The sequence below is a fragment of the Chiloscyllium plagiosum genome, chromosome 32 (genome assembly GCF_004010195.1).
Source record: "Chiloscyllium plagiosum isolate BGI_BamShark_2017 chromosome 32, ASM401019v2, whole genome shotgun sequence".
Lineage (NCBI taxonomy): Eukaryota > Metazoa > Chordata > Chondrichthyes > Orectolobiformes > Hemiscylliidae > Chiloscyllium > Chiloscyllium plagiosum.
In genome coordinates, this window is record NC_057741.1 from 40,154,777 (window position 1) to 40,173,723 (window position 18,947).

The 18,947-nt window shown below is 43.5% G+C and overlaps 1 protein-coding gene across 6 annotated transcripts in view; it reads right to left on the bottom strand.

Moving 5' to 3' along the window:
• Nucleotides 1–1,430: 1,430 nt before the first annotated feature.
• Nucleotides 1,431–18,947, bottom strand: part of LOC122539543 (serine/threonine-protein phosphatase 2B catalytic subunit alpha isoform) — a 306,563-nt gene continuing 289,046 nt past the window's right edge. For 2 of the 6 annotated variants that reach the window (XM_043674506.1, XM_043674509.1), the window contains 5 exons: nt 17,020–17,104; nt 14,995–15,092; nt 10,942–10,950; nt 5,517–5,546; nt 1,431–3,090 (listed from right to left, as the gene is read on the bottom strand). In XM_043674506.1, the coding sequence (XP_043530441.1) occupies nt 2,909–3,090; nt 5,517–5,546; nt 10,942–10,950; nt 14,995–15,092; nt 17,020–17,104 (404 nt within the window). In that variant the 3' untranslated portion in view covers nt 1,431–2,908. The remainder of the gene's footprint in view (nt 3,091–5,516; nt 5,547–10,941; nt 10,951–14,994; nt 15,093–17,019; nt 17,105–18,947) is intronic. The other 4 variants (XM_043674507.1, XM_043674510.1, XM_043674511.1 and 1 more) reach the window with 2 other exon arrangements.

Here is an 18,947-nt window from a genome sequence, read left to right on the forward strand (position 1 = left end):
ATACAGTGACAGTGACTGGGTAAACTGGCTGCAGGATGACTGTTCAGTCAGAGCTCACCTTGACACTGGCTCTGGGATCTTTTCTTTCACCAGGAAAACTAGTCAAGTCACTGTTTAATGTCTCATCCAGAAGACTCAATCTCCAACTGCTGTCACTCAGTCACTTTTGTAAAGGAATATCTGCAGTGGGATTCAAATCCAAAGAGGGTAAACTTCTGTTGTGATGGCACAGAGATCGTGACTTAGTGATTCAAAATAAACCTCTCGAATTTGTTCTGATAAGGGATAACAGCTCTATTACAATATTAACCATGTGGCACTATGATTGAGAACAAACCCATTGAGCTGGTGGGAGCTGTCTCAAAGAGTTGCCTGATGAGCCCCAGCTCTCTGCCTGCCCATCCATTATTCAGCAAATGCTCCCATTTCACATTTTACTAAAATTGTCTGAGTCACCCTTTCAAGCAGCACATCCTGGTTCATAACTTACTGGCTTGTTAATTATCTTACTTGTGTGCACTGTACTCGGATTACCAACCCTCCTGCCACTGCACATATTTGCTCTTTATTAAAACCCTTTATAATTCTGAACACCTCCACCTGAATCTTGTATCTATTCTTCTATAAGGCAGTGCATGTTGATCTGTGCTATGACCCCATTATCCTGGACTGGACTGATGATGACTGGATAACTCCTGGAGACTGCTGCAATTATTTTGCATGGCTCTTTTCCAAATAGGAGGAAGTGAGGAATGCAGATGTTGGAGATCAGAATCGAAGGGTGGTGCTCCAAAAACACAGCAGGTCAGGCAGCATCCGAGGGCAAGAGAATCGACGTTTCGGGCATAAGCCCTTCATCAGGAATGAGGCTTGTGGGCCAAGGGGGCAGACAGATTAATGGGAAGGGGGTAGGGCTGGGGCGAAAGGTAGCTGGGAATGTGATAGATAGATGGAGGTGCAGGTGGATCTTTTTCAAAGATTTTATTAGCTTTAAAATATCCTGCGCAAGCCTTACCATAACTCCTGCCTCAAACTCAGCTGATGGGACAGATACAGCAATAGACTCTGAACAGAGTGACCATTGGTACCTCCACACTGTTCCAATGGCTGGAGAAAGGGGAAATTTAACACAAAACCCATTCAAGTCTGATATACAACAAGCAGAGTCTACATAAAATAATTACACGTGTAACACAGCAGATAGAATTGCAGCAGTGTCTCCTGACAGCGACAAGGAGAAAGGGAGGACAATTGGAAACTGTGTGCAAACTCAGTCAATGCTGTGTTTGACAGTGCGGTGACCAGGCATGCAACCATCTCCACCTTTCTGGGAGAAAGTGTTACGAGCATATACATCACCAATTCTGATAGATTGGAAGCGAAAGATCCATGACTGCACAGCAAAACTACTGAAGATATGTACACACCAGTTAAGTTCATGCATGTTTTATTGAAATAGTAATATAAAATACTTCCTTGTTGTTACAAGTGCATGCTTAAACTGCTGACGTTTCAGAGGTCAAATTACAAAGGCAAGGCATTCAAGGTTGTAGTGAATTACTTGGGCACATTTACTGTTGTTTAAAAAAAAACCATTGGATCATCCATTATGGACCAGTTTTTAACCATATCGTCAAACCCGTAACTGATATACAGCGAAATGTGTAAATACACTAAATGATTTATTGTGGCACCAAAAAAAGTCAGACTTCACCATTGTGACTAAAACAGTGTCATGCATCTAGAGTTTTACATGTACCCACATATCGATTGTTTAATTTTCACAATGTTTGATAAACATGCTCATCTTTTACATGTGCACTTGTGTGTACTGAAAAATGTTCAGTTTTCCACGCCCCCTCTGAATAATTTCAAGAAGTTTCTTTTTTTTTAAATTACAAAAATTCAAAAGGCATTAAGCAATTTCATACAGTGAATATAAAGTATGCAAGTTTACATTTCCAGTATATGTCAGATCACTAAGCACATTACAGTCCCATATAGGGACAGTACAGCCAGAAACTGGGGGAAAAATCATGCAGAGGACAGTTTTACAGACTACAGATGCTATTCACTGCATTTTATAAGGTATGTCCTGTTCTTCATATAGTTAAAATAAAATTTAAAATATAAATGCGTCACTCATTAATATACAATTCCAGCAAGCCACAACCAACTTAATGCAAATGAAATATAATAAGCAAAATGAATGGTAAAAGTTATAAATAAATTTCCAGTTTTTTTTTGGGAAAAGGCTATCCATTGCCAAGTGAGTAATAGGTAAATACATAAACTGGCAGCATCCAAACACACTAAATCAACCTGAGGTAAGCACAATTTGTACAAAAACCAAATTTAATTTTTGGCATTTTTCATGATTTTGCAAATTTACAAATTTTGTTTAAGACTGCCTAATTAGTTTAAAACTCTCGTAAAAGAGGAACCAAAAAGTTAATAAATAGTCCACATCTCAAATCAGCTATTATTTAGTTTGTACACCCTCATATTTTCAATTTTTTTTAATATGTCAAAGTTGAGTTCAGCAATTGTAAACGGACACAAGAAGATTAAAGAGCTATTGGACAGAGATCCCACATCCAGTATAGTAAAGGCCTTTTCAAAACAGATCTGCAAGTCTTCCTTGATGCAAAAGGAAAACATTTTGATTCATCTAATGTGTAATATTTTACCAGCATTTAACTGTTTGCTTGTCAAGAAGCAAAGACATTTTCCATCTGAGGTAACTGAACTGTCAACAACCACAAAACAATTCCTATCACTCTGTTACTGTAGTCTGTCATCCAACACTTAGCTCCCAGAGCATGCAGCAGTAATCAGAGGCAAGAATGTCAAGCCGCTTGGCTGGCAACCATACAATCATGCCTTGGAACGGGAAACTGCAAAACAATCATTGAATGTTGCCGCTCTCGGTGCCATTGGCCTCTGAGCAGACCACCTTGTTGATGGAGTTAAGGGTGCTGTCACTCTGAATCCCATCACGACGAGGGGGCATCCTCTCGTTAATACGGTCCAGACCCTTCGCCTCAGCAAAGCTGCTGATCTTATGCTGGGGAGAGAAACCTCGGATAGCTGAACAGAGAGAGGGAGGCCATAGGTAGGGCAGAGTAAAGGGAACAGGGAGGCATGTGGGGACAGAGAGAGAGAGAGAGAGAGAGAGACATGGGGAGAAAACGTGAAATAACAACCTTTTCTTCACTACAGTGGATATATAAATTCAGCACAGTTACATGGTTAGCACATTGTGGCATATGTATTCAAGATTCAAAAAAAATTCTGATTAACATATTTGCAAGAAACCACACTCAACAAAGCAGGAGGTGGTTACAGGCAGTAATGGGTTTAATAAATCTTAAGTTAATAAAGTTGGTTCAACAACACTCATTGGCATTAGAATTCTAAGTGGAAAGCAATCAATTACAATTCTGATCACCTTGTTCCACTTCAAACCAGCTTTAGCACAGTTTTGTTTCCATTTGGTGGGTCAGCACGTTTGGGAAATGGTAACTAATTTGACAGTGAACCGACTTCCCACTGGATCATGAAGTTTAAACACAGTGGAACTGACGAGCCAAAAACTAAAAGCTTAGTATAAATGAAAAGCTATGTTCCATTTTGTGGAGTTTAACTTCAAGAGTAATCTGTTACACAAAGATAGCTTACAATGCCATGTACATTTGTAACAAGGCAGAGATTTGAAGAAATACTCTGAATACATCCTGTTTGAGTGGACGGTTTCTTTGAATTGCAGCAGAAAGTGATTTGACCACTTTACTAGACTGGGCGCATTTTACGAGATTGCCAATAAATGAAGCCCACCGGGAAAATTCCAGCTTTTGCAAAAATGTACAATTCCAAACATGGTAATGATATACTTTGAAAAGTAAAGGTTTGCAGAGCATAGAGTCAGGAATTATGGGATTATTTTAGTGAAGAGGTGTCACAGGGGTGATTTGCTGAATAGCCTACCTCTACACTACAGATCCGAACATTATAACCACACTTGGAAAGTAGCTGTGATGGGAGACAGGATAGGGTTTGTACATCACACAGTACACAGAGCAAGAGATGGTCCGATGGGGCAATGTCACTGTGTTAGGTATCGAGAGCCCCTGGCTCATGTTTTATTGGCAAACTGGGGAATGCTACAGCACAGGAGGCCATTCAGCTTATCATGTCTGGTAGAGCAAAGTCAAATTGCACAACCTTCTTACTGTTTTTGTTCTTAGAAACTAGGGACAAAATGAGCCAAGACATCAATAAAGGGGACTCAGGATTCAGAAGGTTCAGAGGAAACGTTACTCGATCTGACATGAACATGTCTTTAAAGAGGCACTGACTTCATGCAGGATATGACCTGCAGTCTATCCGGAAGGTTTAACACAGCCACAATGATTGCTAACCATTCCATTTGTCAATTCCAGAAACCATGCAGCAAACAAATGGTTAATGTGGTTTTGATTAGTACAGTGGAATCCTTTTAATAAGGAAATGGTATTTCCTACAACAGCAACTCTTTGTCCCCAAACCAGCAGCTGAATGGAATGGGCAATTTAAATCAAATAAACATCTCCAACTGTAGTCAAGGCTTTTAATTGAATTCCAGATTCTGGACTGGACTGAGCACTTCTCAAAAATGTCAAACAGTAAGATGAAACACTTCATAATTGGATGTATTCTATCATCATTGTGTGTTTAGCATATTCCTCAATTGTATAAACTAAATAAAGGGGAAATTAATATTTATATTTTCAGACTTGTATGGTTTTCATTTCAACAGGGTCTGAAAGGATTTGTAATTAACCATGAACATTGACAGTTTACTGTAATTAAAGTACACTGCAAGCAAGTTCCACTGAATATCATTCAAAGGTTAGCAATTATTTAGGAATCACCCTTAGAAAGCTGGTGATTCAGATATCACACAGTAATCCAACTTAATGCTGCAGCTCCTGGGTTGACAGAAGGATAACACTGGAGTTTACACAGATACTAGTAAACAAAACACACAGCAAAGCCACAGAGTCACACAAAAAAAATAGCAAAAATGTATTTCCACCACCGATGCCGACTGTGGATCAGAGTTTGTTAAAAAGGAGGTTTTAAAATCACGTCTAAATAGCAGTTTGGTAACCACTATTTAATCAGCAGTCAGCTTTGCTCTTGCTCAAGTAACACAAGCCAATTTTGAAGCATCAAAGTTGTTGTTAATAGATCTTCTGGAGCAGCTTTGAGAATTATGACAGTTCAGCCAGAAGATGCAGGTGGGATTTCACAAGAACAAAGGTCACAACTGCATAAAAGGATAAATCTACCAAAAAGCGAAGCCACACCTCAACATGGTTAATAGATGACATAGTGTTAAGGAGTGTTAGACAACTGCTGTTAGCCCAACCCCCACACGATGTACACGCTAATATACACACACATATTTATGTATAAACCCAGTACAGCCCCCATCAGTTGTACAACAGAAAGGGGGCTGTCCAAAATATTACCTTCATCAGCTTCAATAGCCTCAACAGTCGCTGAAGAAAAGAAAAGTGTTTGCAAATTGGATGAGAAAGTTGAGCTGAGAATTGATACTCTTAACAATAATGAGTAGCAAAAAAACAGCAACTGCAGCAAGTCTAATACAAGCTTTAGTACTCTTATGTGGAGATGAGAAACTATGAACAACACGTTCACAAAGGACAACACACAGTCAGTTTGCATGGGGGAGGTAAAAGGGAAAAAATGACAGTGATCCCTGAGCAGAAAAAACAGTGTGTTATTGGTGTCTGTGGGTATGTGTACTGAGTCACAATTCATTGGTTTGCAGTATCTGATGGAAGATAAGTGCAGATTCCCCCAAGGCAAACTTATTAAAGGCCCATTAGATCCAAATCACGCGCACCAACATTCTCCCATCACTAGGGCAGGCATGTAAAGCTCCCAAAAGCTGCGACACTTGTTCAGAGAGCTCCCCAAGAGCAGCTCATTCAGAACAAAGTCTGCTTGAAGCAGCTGCAAATGTACATCAGCAGGAACATGGTTTAGGTTCACAAAACTGGGAAGTGGCACAATGGTAATGCCCTTACCTCTGAGCCAGGACAGCCAGGTTCAAGATCTATCTGCTCCAGAGGTGTGCGATAATATCTCCGACCAGTCTGATTAGAAACTGTTCTTGCATCATGGGAGCGTGATGAAGGGAGACAGTAATGGGAATGCTGTGCTAATGTTCTGGGATCATGGGTTCAAATCTCCCCACTACAGGTGATTGAATTTAAATTCAATGATTAAGTCTGAAATGGAAAGCTCGTCTCAGATTCTGTGACCATGTAACTACCAATTGTTGCACAATCCCATCTGGTTTACTAATATCCTCTTAGGGAAGGAACTCTGCCATCCTTTCATGGTCTGGCCAACATGTGACTCCAGACCCACAGCAATTGGGTTAACCCTAAACTGCCCTGGGAAAGGGCTGAGTAAGACACTCAGCAGGTCTGAGGGAGAGAAACAGAGTTAATGTTTCAAGTGCACTGACCCTTCTTGAAAACAGAATCCAAAACATTGTGAGAAACAGTTAACGTTTTGGATTCGGTTTTCAAGAAGGGTCAGTGCACTTGAAACATTAACTCTGTTTCTCTCTCTCTGAGATGCTGCCAGACCTGCTGAGTCTCTCCAGCAATTTTGGATTTAGTTGCAGATCTTCAGCATCTGCAGTTGTTTGTTTTACCTCATGGAAAGCTGCCAGGAACCTAGTCTCAAGATACATTCTCTCCTATGAATTTATTAACTAATACCCAGGTTAATGGTCAACGACAAAGTTAATCCTGAAATAGCAATTTTAATAATTAACAATCTGATTTTTAAAAATGCATTTAATATAGAGCCATCAACACAATAGGTGCAAAAAAAATTCTAAGATGATTTTCTGTTCACACTTTGAATGTGAAATGAAAAAGGGCTAGTTTATTGGAGCAGCTTCCAACTTGGTTAAACCTGGTCAAGTCAGGGTGTGCACAGTTTAAGGAGCTGACTAGTTAGTAATTCATCCCAGCATCCTGTAGCCCCATGCTGGGGATACTGATACAAGCTCAATCACAGTCCCAAGCGGCTGAATCACAGAATTCTACAGCACAGAACGAGGCTATTCTGCTTATCTCCCTGCCCCATCGGAACAGCATTGGCATAATCTTTGAAAATGGCAATCAAGACAACTCGATGCCAAGAGCTGGTTTGTGTTTATGAGGTGAGTAGGGGAAGGGGTTGCAGACAAGAAAATGGTGTTGAGACCATGATCTTAGAGAATGTGGAGCAACTTTGAGGGGCTGAATGGCCTGCTCCTCTGTTTCTTGTATCAGCTTGGATTCCAGTTTGCGAGAGGAGCAGCAACTGGAGACTAATCAGGAGAGAGCAGATCTTTCTGCCACATTATTGTGCACTTACCCCAAATGGAATGTAGTAGTGAGAGCAGATCAAAATGCAGGCAGGCCAGAGGTAGAGAGAGGTCTGTCGTGCTCAGGGAATTTCAGACACTGTGGAGGAGAGTGACAAAAAGCTGTTGTGTGAAGGATGTTTGGACCACGCTGAATTCAGCGTCTATCTTGCAAAAAAGCTGCTGAGTGAAAAATCTTGAACAGACTAAGAGACCTGGGGGGTGGTGTTAACCAGCCAATATCTCCTCAAACTGACTCCTGGAGTGGGTGAATGTGCTGACTGGGTCAAAATAACAGTGCTGTTCAGCAAAATCTGACAATGTTCATTAAAATGCTATGCAAATGAAGCAAGCTTGATGTGAGGAAAACTTTTTTCATTCAGTGTGGGGTTAGGATCTGGAATTCACCACCTGGAAACATGGTGGAGGCAAGTTCCAGTGTGATATTCAAGAGGGTATTGGATGGTTATTTGGATAGAGTTGCTGTGCAGGGATACAGAGAAAAGGCAGGAGACTGGTGTTAGGAAATAGAACAGGTGCAGGCACTATGGGCTGAATGGCCTCTTTCTACACTGTTACAATGCTGGGATTCTGAAAAGGAAACGTTATTGACTTTGGCAGAGTCATCCACTGAACACAAAGTGTTTCTTTAAAAACAAGTATGAATGTGGAATCTTCCAGCGGTGAAGGGAAACACACATTCCTCACTGTAATACCCCCCTCATTGGGAAGGACATGAGATCAACTCAGTCTGTCCTTTACCGAGGCAGCATCTCATCTGCAAGTACTCTTACACCCCTTCTCTTTGGAAATTTCCATCCTTTCAAATCTCTCCACAGTCTCATCTCCTCCCAAACTCTGCAATCTGATTGGCTGGGCCCAGCATTTACTATCTATCAGTCATCAAGTTTGAAGGCAGCACTGGAGTTCAGTTTAAGAGCAATAAGAAGTGACATCCTTGAAAGATACAGAGTTCTTAATGGGCTTGACAGGGTCAATGCTGAGAGGATGTTTCCCCTCATGGAAAAGTCTGGGACCAAAGGGTACGGTCTCAGAATAAAGGGGCACCAATTTAAGACAGAGATGAGGAGGAATTTCTTCTGTCAGATGTTGAGTGTCTCTGGAAGTCTTTGCCATAGAGGACTGTGGGGCAGAGTCCTTGGGTATACTTAAGGCTGAGCTAGATTCTTGATCGGTTTCCACGGAAAGGACAGGAAAGTGGGTGTGAGGAATGTCACATCAGCCATGATCCTATTGAATGGCCTACTCCTGTTCCTATTTCTTCTGACCTAAGGGAGTTCTCACAGTACCATTAGTGAGGAAATTCTCTGAATCGTTCCCACTTTAATCACTCCATGACTGAGGGCTATGCCTTCAGTTATCTGAGCCCTGAGCTAGAGTCGTGTTTCTCTTTAATTTACTAACAAATACTCTCCCACCTCCTCCTTGAAACCCAGCTCTTTGACAAAGCTTTTAGTCTATGAGCTGACATTTCTTCATGTGATCTCTTCATGCCTCATTACATTTAAGAACACTTCAGTGAAGCACTGCATAAATGGAAGAGTTATTTTGCCTATTTTGATCTGGATGCCATCAACTTAGTTTTCGTAATGAATAAGTGCACGGTCATTTAGTATTCAACAGAGTCACAAGGCATGTTAAACATTTACCAATAAGTATTTCTGGCAAAGATATTATTTAGCAGAGCTACAAGTGAGTGGATGGAAAATATTCCCTATTGCTGCCCTACTGGGAAAATTAGACCCCATGGGTGGTAACCAAGATAAACATGGTTCAAATTAGACCCTGAATAATTGGCAACATGTAGGTTGTACTAAGAGGAAAATCATTAAGAAAACTTTCAACCTGATATTAAAAAAACTGGTTGTATGACGTCCTTGACAGAAGGGGCACTGTATCACAGCGGTGTCCGGCCTTGAGCTCATTGCTAAGTGGATGGTCTTTAATATCCCTTAAATGGTCAGCCATTTCAGTTATAAGCCAATCACAACAGCAGCAGACTGGATTGGACCTCACAGGAAGGTTGTGAGATTCTGAGTAATTCAGGTACAGTTAAACATGATAAGTGCCAGTTTCTGACAGTGATCAGAGAGGAATCTTATGGATTCTTTTGGAATGTCGGCCCAGCCAACATTATCATTCTCAGCACATGTGTCAACAGCAAACCGAGCTCCGTCAAGCCTGCAATGTCCCTGTGACTAATAACTGGGATTCATGATCATTCAGAAGGATATGGACAGCAGAGAGCTGGGAACACCAGCCCCTGAAAATTTCCCTCTGAGCCACTCACCATCCTGACTTGGAAACATATCACCATCTCTTCCCTGTCGCTGGGTCAGAATCCTGGAATTCCCTTCCTAACGGCATTGTGGGTCTACCTACAGCACGTGGATGGCAGTGGTTCAAGGAGACAGCTCACCCCCACTTTTTCAAGGGGCAACTAGGGACCGGTAATGAATGCTGGGCCCAACCAGCATTCCATAAATCTATAAAAGGTGAGTGATACCTTGGTCAGGTGGTTATAACATGGTTTCAGGTGTGTAGAGAGGAGTCTTTACAATTTCACTTCAACACAGGTTAAGGAATGATGATGATTACTTCAGCAGTTTAACGATGAGTTCAGTTGAGCTCCTTGATCTCCTATTGATCACTTACTGGTTTCTCAATCTCAATGGTAATGTGTCAGTGAGAGATGATCCAATCTCAATGGTAATGTGTCAGTGTGAGATGAACAAATCTCATTTGGTGCCTTCAGGCTAACAACTACAATCTCCCAAACATTTGGACCCAGGCTATTGATGTTAAAAGTGAACAGGGGGACCTTTCATGATCACAGGATCTTTTTGACAGGTTACGGTGACTCACTTGGCTTGGTTGACCGTTGTCCCTTACTTTATGAGGCTTCCATGAATTTCCTGTGACACTGTGGTTTTACAATAACACAGGAGACCAGAAAATGCCAATGTGTCTGTTACAGTACGCACACACACACATTCCATCAGGTACTGCAGATATTCCAGTGACACAGCTAGTGTGTGCATCATTGCACCATCAAATGTTCCTTCAGGTGGATACTTAATATCAGATACCTTTAAAGTGCAGGTATATTGTCCAGATAAAGCTAAACATTCCTCTTGTTTGCTGTTAAGGGCAAGCTCTTCTGCTTTAATTTAAGTAAAGCAATAAGAAATGAAGTTATTCATTGAAGAACTAAGGAATGAATCCATAGCTGGTGATAACGTGGACTCTGCAGCTAACACAAGAGCTGGAAGGAAAACAATTATTCCTCAACTGAGGGAGAACTGCTCTCCTTGGAACTGCTGCTGTCCAGCTCCACCTGGTAAATGTTTGTTCTGTTCATGTTATTGCTGATCCCATGTGTCAGTTTGCACTGGGGAATGTTGTTAGCATGTGAGAGTTAGCACCAACACACAGAACACAGACACACACAGGTACATGGGTGAAGTGAATGAAACAGGTACCTGATTCATCTGAACAGAAGGGAGAGAGAAAGAGTACATCAGAAAGCAAATAGAATATTGAGAAGGGTGAAGCAGAGAGGAAGTTCATGGGGAGCATTGAACAGACATCCCCATTCCACACACAATACCCAGTTCACACATACATAAATATACCAGGAGACAATTTACTTCAGTTACTCAGATCAACAATATAAGTCAACAATCTGAAGAAATTTTAAATACCAAAAGACATGTTGCTGGGTGGTGATGAGTTTCATTTGTGCCCAAGTCTCACCAACCTTTATCACCTGAAACTGATACCTTCAATTACATACATCACACGGTAATGAGGGAGGGATACCAGGTAATTAGTAAATCCCCAGCTTCGATACAACACTTGGAGAAAATATTCAGGAGCAATTTCAAAAACCAACATGGAAGGTTATTAAATATATTTCATAATTATAAATATATGATTAACTTCTACAAGGGCAATAATGGGTTAATCTACTTGCTAAGCCAAACACTTGTCTTAGATTTCATGGAACTACACAGCTCACTAAACTCATTCTGTTCGCATTGCCTCAGTTTTTGTTACTGGCTTTCACTACAAACATATAACTGTATATCAGCAGCAATATTCGAGGTGCCATTGTCCAAAACCTGGCTCACATTGACAGAAGGAATCTCAGCATTCAATTAAAGTTATATTTCCAAATAGCTACAAATCTCAACTTTATTTCCCTCACACTTCTGTAAGTTTGACCTGCACCCAAATAAAGACTTTAGAGTCAAATATTTCAGCAGTTTGTCTTTTTTTTGAAAGATCAAATTTAACAAGGAGAGCAACACCCTGGCTTATTACGGAACTCCTAACACAAATGCAGGGATTAGGGAAAAGTTACTGCATGGTCTAAGGCAGTAGTAGTATTCCTGGCCTCTGAGCCAGGAGACATGAGTTTAAGTGCAATCTGCTCTAGAGATGTGTGGTAACATCTCTGAACAGGTTCATTAAACATACCTAGAGTATGGACTACTTCAAAAGGAATCCCATTATAGTATTTAATGGATTCAGAATGTTAGGGGGATCCTGATATTAAAAGTGCAGCACCCAAATAAACCAACATGGGATCAATCTGATAGGGCAGTCGAGAGATTAGAGTCATAGAGATATACAGCATGGAAACAGATCCTTCGGTCCAACCCGTCCATGCCGACCAGATATCCCAACCCAATCTAGTCCCACCTGCCAGCACCCGGCCCATATCCCTCCTGCCTATTCATATACCCATCCAAATGCCTCTTATATGTTGCAATTGTACCAGCCTCCACCACTTCATCCGACAGCTCATTCCATACGTACTACCCTCTGTGTGAAAAAGTTGCCCCTTAGGTCTCTTTTGGATTGATAAAGACAGGGATTTATCTCCAGATTGAGGACTGTCACCCTGAATGTAAGTTTGCTCACTGAGCTGAAAGGTTTGTTTTCAGACGTTTCATCACCGTACTAGGTAAATCATCAGTGAGCCTCCAGTGAAGCACTGGCCTGCTTTTTATTTATGTGTTTAGGTTTCCTTGGGTTAGTGATGTCATTTTCTGTTCTTTTGCTCAGGGGGTTGGTAAATGGGATCCAAGTCAAGGTGTTTGTTGATAGAGTTCCGGTTGGAATACCATGCTTCTAGGAATTCTCATGCATGTCTCTGTTTGGCTTGTCCGAGGATGGATGTGTTGTCCCAGTCGAAGTGGTGTCCTACCTCCTCTGTAAGTAAGGATTTTAGAGAGAGAGGGTCATGTTGTTTTGTGGCTAGTTCATGTATCCTGGTGGCTAGTTTTCTGCCTGTTTGTCCAATGTAGTGTTTATCACAGAACTTGTACAGTATTTTGTAAATGACATTAGTTTTACTTGTTGTCTGTATGGGGTCTTTCAAGTTCATTAGCTGCTGTTTTAGTGTGTTGGTGGGTTTGTGGGCTACCATAATGCCAAGGTGTCTGAGTAGTCTGGCAGTCATTTCTGAGATGTCTTTGATGTAGGGAAGAGTGGCGAGGGTTTCTGGACGTGTTTTGTTTGCTTGTTTGGGTTTGTTGTGGAGAAATCTACGGACTGTGTTCATTGGGTGCCCATTCTTTTTGAATACATTGTATAGGGATTTTCCTCTGCTCTGCGTAGTTCCTCTGTGCTGCAGTGTGTGGGGTAACTTCAAACCAGCGTCTACAGGAAAACAACACATAGGGACCGAATACTGAACTACAGAAGCAATCACCCCAACACCCACAAACGAAGCTGCATTAGAACATTATTTCAATAAGCCACCACACACTGCAGCACAGAGGGATTACGTAGAGCAGAGGAAAATCACCTATACAATGTATTCAAAACGAATGGGTACCCAATGAACACAGTCCGTAGATTTCTCAGCAACAAACCCAAACAAGCAGACAAAACACGTCCAGAAACCCTCGCCACTCTTCCCTACATCAAAGACATCTCAGAAATGACTGCCAGACTACTCGGACACCTTAGCATTATGATAGCCCACAAACCCACCAACACACTAAACAGCAGCTAATGAATTTGAAGGACCCTATACAGACAAGGAAAACTAAAGTCATTTACAAAATACCTTGCAAGAAACTGTAACAAACACTACATTGGACAAACAGACAGAAAACTAGCCACCAGGATACACGAACAGCAACTTGCCACAAAAAAACATGGCCCTCTCTCACTGGTATCCTCACATACAGATAAGGAAGGACACCACTTCGACTGGGACAACACATCTATCCTAGGACAAGCCAAACAGAGACATGCACGAGAATTCCTAGAAGCATGGCATTCCAACCGGAACTCTATCAACAAACACATTGACTTGGATCCCATTTACCACCCCCTGAGAAAAAGAACAGAAGATGACATTACCACAGGAAATTACATCACCAAGCCAAGGAAACCTCAACACAAATGAAAAGCAGGCCATACCACCAGTGCTTTATCCGGAGGCTCACTGATGATGTTACCTAGTTTGGTGACGAAACGTCTGAAAACAAACCTTCCAGCTCAGCGAGCAAACCTACATCCAGAACCTCAACCTGAGTTACAAACCTTCTCAAAACCTGCTAATTGATATCCTGAAGTTTTGATTCTGGGATTTTTGTACAATTTTTGTGTCATTTGATACAGCTACTTAAATACTGAATTACTTCCACAGCATAATTCCGAAAATTAACATCTGCTCTTTCTTATTAATAGGGCAGCTAATACTTAGAGAATAAATCTAATTTAATTTTCATTAGTAAATTGAAAAAGTCAGGTTACGAATCAAACTTTGCACCAAATCTAATTATTTCTTCCATCACATTATTTGATCAAATTCTTATTGGTTGTTCAATTACAGAAATATGTCAAATAAAAATGAGTTATTCTGGCAATGAATTAAATGAGATCACTCTCGATACTCTCACCTATGGGCCACATATTTTTCTTTTGCAGAATTATGTTTGAATAAACTTTCTTTTTAAAAAAAGCCTCTCCTCTGGGAATAGTGAACAAGAGTGAAATATGAAGTTGCTCAGAGTCTGATTGGATCAAAAGAGATCCAGAGGTGGGAAAAGCTAGATCTGGAGCATTTGGATGCAGTGGGTTAGACTGTGCTGTCACCTGGAAGCTAGCAGGAGTCAGGAGTGGGGTTTGGATGGTGGTTTCGTTGTAACATCTTGACTATGATACAGGCTAATAGCACCAGTGGTACCGGCTGTGTAAGCTTAGACCAGCAGTCCACTTGTATGTAATAAACCCTTCACACAAAGTTAAGGACAGTACTTCTTTTGACAGTGAGATGCACTGACTATTTTCTGCTTCACATGTGTTTGTCACACAGTGTTGCAAAGATACTTTAACACACAGTTTAATTTCTGGAAGAACTGATTTTACACTGTTCCAGTTTCCATCATTACCAGTAACAGAATATACCAAATTCAAAAGTACTGGCAGCGAAATCATTGACCAAAGTAAAGGGTGCACTTGTTGTGATCAGTTCGGAACAATTAAGATGGAATAACAAAATCCACTCTTACCACTTTGGAGAGTTTGCTTGCCTCCAGCCAGTACACCACTGGGAAGCATTCCTGTAGGAGTTAGGCCTTTCAGTGTTAGAACACTCTCACTCTCCTCTCTGGAAAACAAAACAAACATCATCTCTCACTGCCCACAAGAACCACAGTGTTTGACAGACGCCTGGCTAAGCTGGTTAACTGACTGCACTCCCTTATCAGTTTAAGGCATGCGAGGGCAAAGCCTACAAACAGACCAGAAAGTTCCAGTCCAGTCCAGTCTGCCTCATCTCTCAATAAGACCATGGCAAATCTGATAAATCTCAACTCCACTCAGCTGCCTGCTACCCCACAACCCTCAATTCCCTTCCTGATTCACTATATTCAAGACAGAGAGAGACACAGATATTTAACAACCCAACCTCGACAGCCCTCTGTGGTAAAGAATTCTGCAGATTTGCAACACTCTGAAAGGAGGAACCCCCTCCTTATCTCTGTCTTAAATGGGTGCCTCCTTATTCTGAGATGATGACCGGTGATCCTGGGCGCACTCACACGGTGAAACAATCTGCCCCCATCAACCCTACCAGGCTCCGGAAAAATCTGACACCCTCCAGCAAAAGCATCTTTTATTCTCGAGCTCCAGTAAGCTGTTGGAATACCAAGCAGCATTAACAGAAGTGACACCATTAACTTGTAAATGTGGTCTGCATTATGATGGCAGTCAGACAGACAGGGAGACTGTATCTAGTCAGATTGTCCCTCTGCCCAGCAGATTCACTGACAGGATGAGATGACCAGGCTTCTGAAGCAAGTTCGAGAGAGTGGTGCTGGAAAAGCACAGCAGGTCAGGCAGCATCCGAAGAGCAGGAGAATTGATGTTTCTGGCAAGGTGGCATGTTTCAGTTGTAAACTATTCTTCGGAATTTCATTGTTTGTATTGAGAGTTCCAGTAGCACAATGGTAGTGTCATTACCTCTGAGCTGGTAGACCTGGCTTTGTGAATCACTTGCTCCAGAGGTGTCATTAAATCCTGGGATAGGGTGATTAAAAATGCCTCCTATTTGTTAAAACCAATCTGTTCAGAGAGATATTAATGACACACTGCTGGAGGAGGTGGGACTTGAACCCAGGTCTCTTCAGCTAGTTCTTTGTTTTATTATACCAAGAGCATCTAGAAGGACAAGGGAAGCAGGTACATGGGAACATCACTACAGGTTCCCCTCCAATCCACTCATCATCCTGACTTGGAAATATATTACCATTCCCTCAGAGTCACTGTCCAAATCCTGGAACTGCCTCTCCAACAGTATTGTAGGTCTACCTACAGCACATGGCCTTCAGTAGTGCACAAGGTGGTACACCATTCCCACCTTCAAGGGGCAACTAGGGGACAGGCAGTAAATGTTGGTCCAGCCAGCGATACTCATACCCTGTTAATGAGTTTAAAATCTCTTGCACGTTGCAGTCTATTCAGCCAGTACCTTGTGGCAGAGTCGATGGATTACCCGCTGTTTGTGGGTGAGTTGGCACAAGTAACTGAGGAGGTGATAAACCCCAAGACCTCTGGCTGTGATGGTGCAGCTGAATGCTCTTCAGACTCTGGACACCAATCCTGCTCATTTGGGATTTGGCCCTTACCCATCCTTCATATTGTGGGGGTGAGCTGTGGGGTGCTGCCCTAATTTACATGAATCCCATACCCTGATTCCACCGTCTTGCCGATCCTGACAGGAGGGGGGACATGTGAAAACCAACCCTTGGTCTTTCCCCTTAACTTGGCAAAACTGTATCTTTTCAAATATTCAGGGAGAAGAGACAAGAATCGTTAAACCAATCACTACAACAGCAGAACACCTTCCATCAGACGGTGATGTTGATGCAGTTTTCTCTCTCCTCAGGTACTGCCTGACCCACTGAGAAATTGCAGCATTTTCTGTTTCTATTCTATTAAATTCCTGCCTTCAAATTCCACCCGGCAACAGAAGTAACGTCCAAAATAAAACCAGTCAGCAGGAAAGAGCAGAGAGGAGATGGAACAAGACTTACCGCAGAACAGAAAACATCTTAGCCATCTTGCCAATTGCCCGGATCTTGTTCCGAATCACTTCTTTACGAGCAGCAGCTGACGCACCTGGCAAAACACCACAACCACCTTACCATCTGCACCCTCACCGCGCACACTCGCTCACAGCCTCACTGCGCACGCTCGCTCACACCCTCACTGTGCACACTCGCCCACATGCTGACAGCCTCACCGCGCACACTCGCTCACACTCACTCACAGCCTCACTGCGCACGCTCGCTCACACCCTCACTGTGCACGCTCGCCCACATGCTGACAGCCTCACCGTGCACGCTCGCTCACACGCTGACTGCCTCACCGTGCACGCTCGCCCACTCGCTCACGACCTCACGTGCACGCTCGCCCACTCGCTCACCGCCTCACCGTGCACGCTCGCCCACTCGCTCACTGCCTCACCGTGCACGCTCGCCCACTCGCTCACCGCCTCACCGTGCACGCTCGCCCACTCGCTCACCGTGCACGCTCGCCCACTCACCGTGCACTCACCGTGCACACTCGCCCACAGACTCACCGCCTCACCGTGCACACTCGCCCACTCGCTCACCGCCTCACCGTGCACACTCGCCCACTCGCTCACCGCCTCACCGTGCACACTCGCCCACAGACTCACCGCCTCACCGTGCACGCTCGCACACACGCCCACTGCCTCACCATGCACGCTCCCTCACTCACAGCCTCACCGTGCAGGCTCCCTCACTCAGCCGCACCGTGCACGCTCCTTCACTCACAGCCTCACTGTGCACGCTCCTTCACTCACAGCCGCACCGTGCACGCTCCCTCACTCACAGCCGCACCGTGCACGCTCCCTCACTCTCAGCCTCACCGTGCATGCTCCCTCACTCTCAGCCTCACCGTGCACGCTCCCTCACTCACAGCCGCACCGTGCACGCTCCCTCACTCACAGCCGCACCGTGCACGCTCCCTCACTCTCAGCTGCACCGTGCACGCTCCTCACTCTCAGCCGCACCGTGCACGCTCCTCACTCACAGCCGCACTGTGCACGCTCCTCACTCACAGCCGCACCGTGCACGCTCCCTCACTCACAGCCACACCGTGCACGCTCCTTCACTCACAGCCGCACCGTGCACGCTCCCTCACAGCCGCACCGTGCACGCTCCTCACTCACAGCCGCACCGTGCACGCTCCCTTACTCACAGCCTCACCGGCATGCTCGCCCACAGCCTCACCGCGCACGCTCGCTCACACCCTCACCGTGCACGCTCCCTCACTCACAGTCACAACGTGCACGCTCCCTCATTCACAGCCACACCGTGCACGCTCCCTCACTCACAGCCACACTGTGCATGCTCCCTCACTCACAGCCACACCGTGCACGCTCGCCCACTCTCACACAGATGGTCACTCCCTTTCACTCACACTCTCACAAACTCTGGCAGATTGAAGCCTGAATATTCACTGAGTGAGGCATATCAATCTTCAGCAGATATTAGCTGTGCAGGCTAAACCAGGCTCAAGCTTTGAGATTAAAAAACAGCAAGTCCAAATTGAATGTCTCTGCACATGAAATGCTAAACATTGTGACCACAGTTTTAACCAGAAATGAAAAACTGAAAAATGCTGATGTGTGAGCTGAGAATTGTTAAACATCTTCCCTGGTAGACATTGTTGTTCATAATTGTTCTGTGGACAAAGCATTTCTTTGTGCAGTGAGAAAGAGAGAGAGAGAGACAGACACTGAGAAGGAGACAGAGGAGGAGAGAGGGAATGGAAAGAGAGGAGAGAGAGAGGGGGAGGAAATAGTGAGATGGAAGAGAAAAAGAGAGGGGAGGGACGAGGCTGGGAGTGTTGGGGGGAGGATGGAGTATAAGGGGGAGGGTTTTGTGGCACGTTGCTGAGGTTTACAAAGTGACTCTTTGAGCCGAAGGGTCAG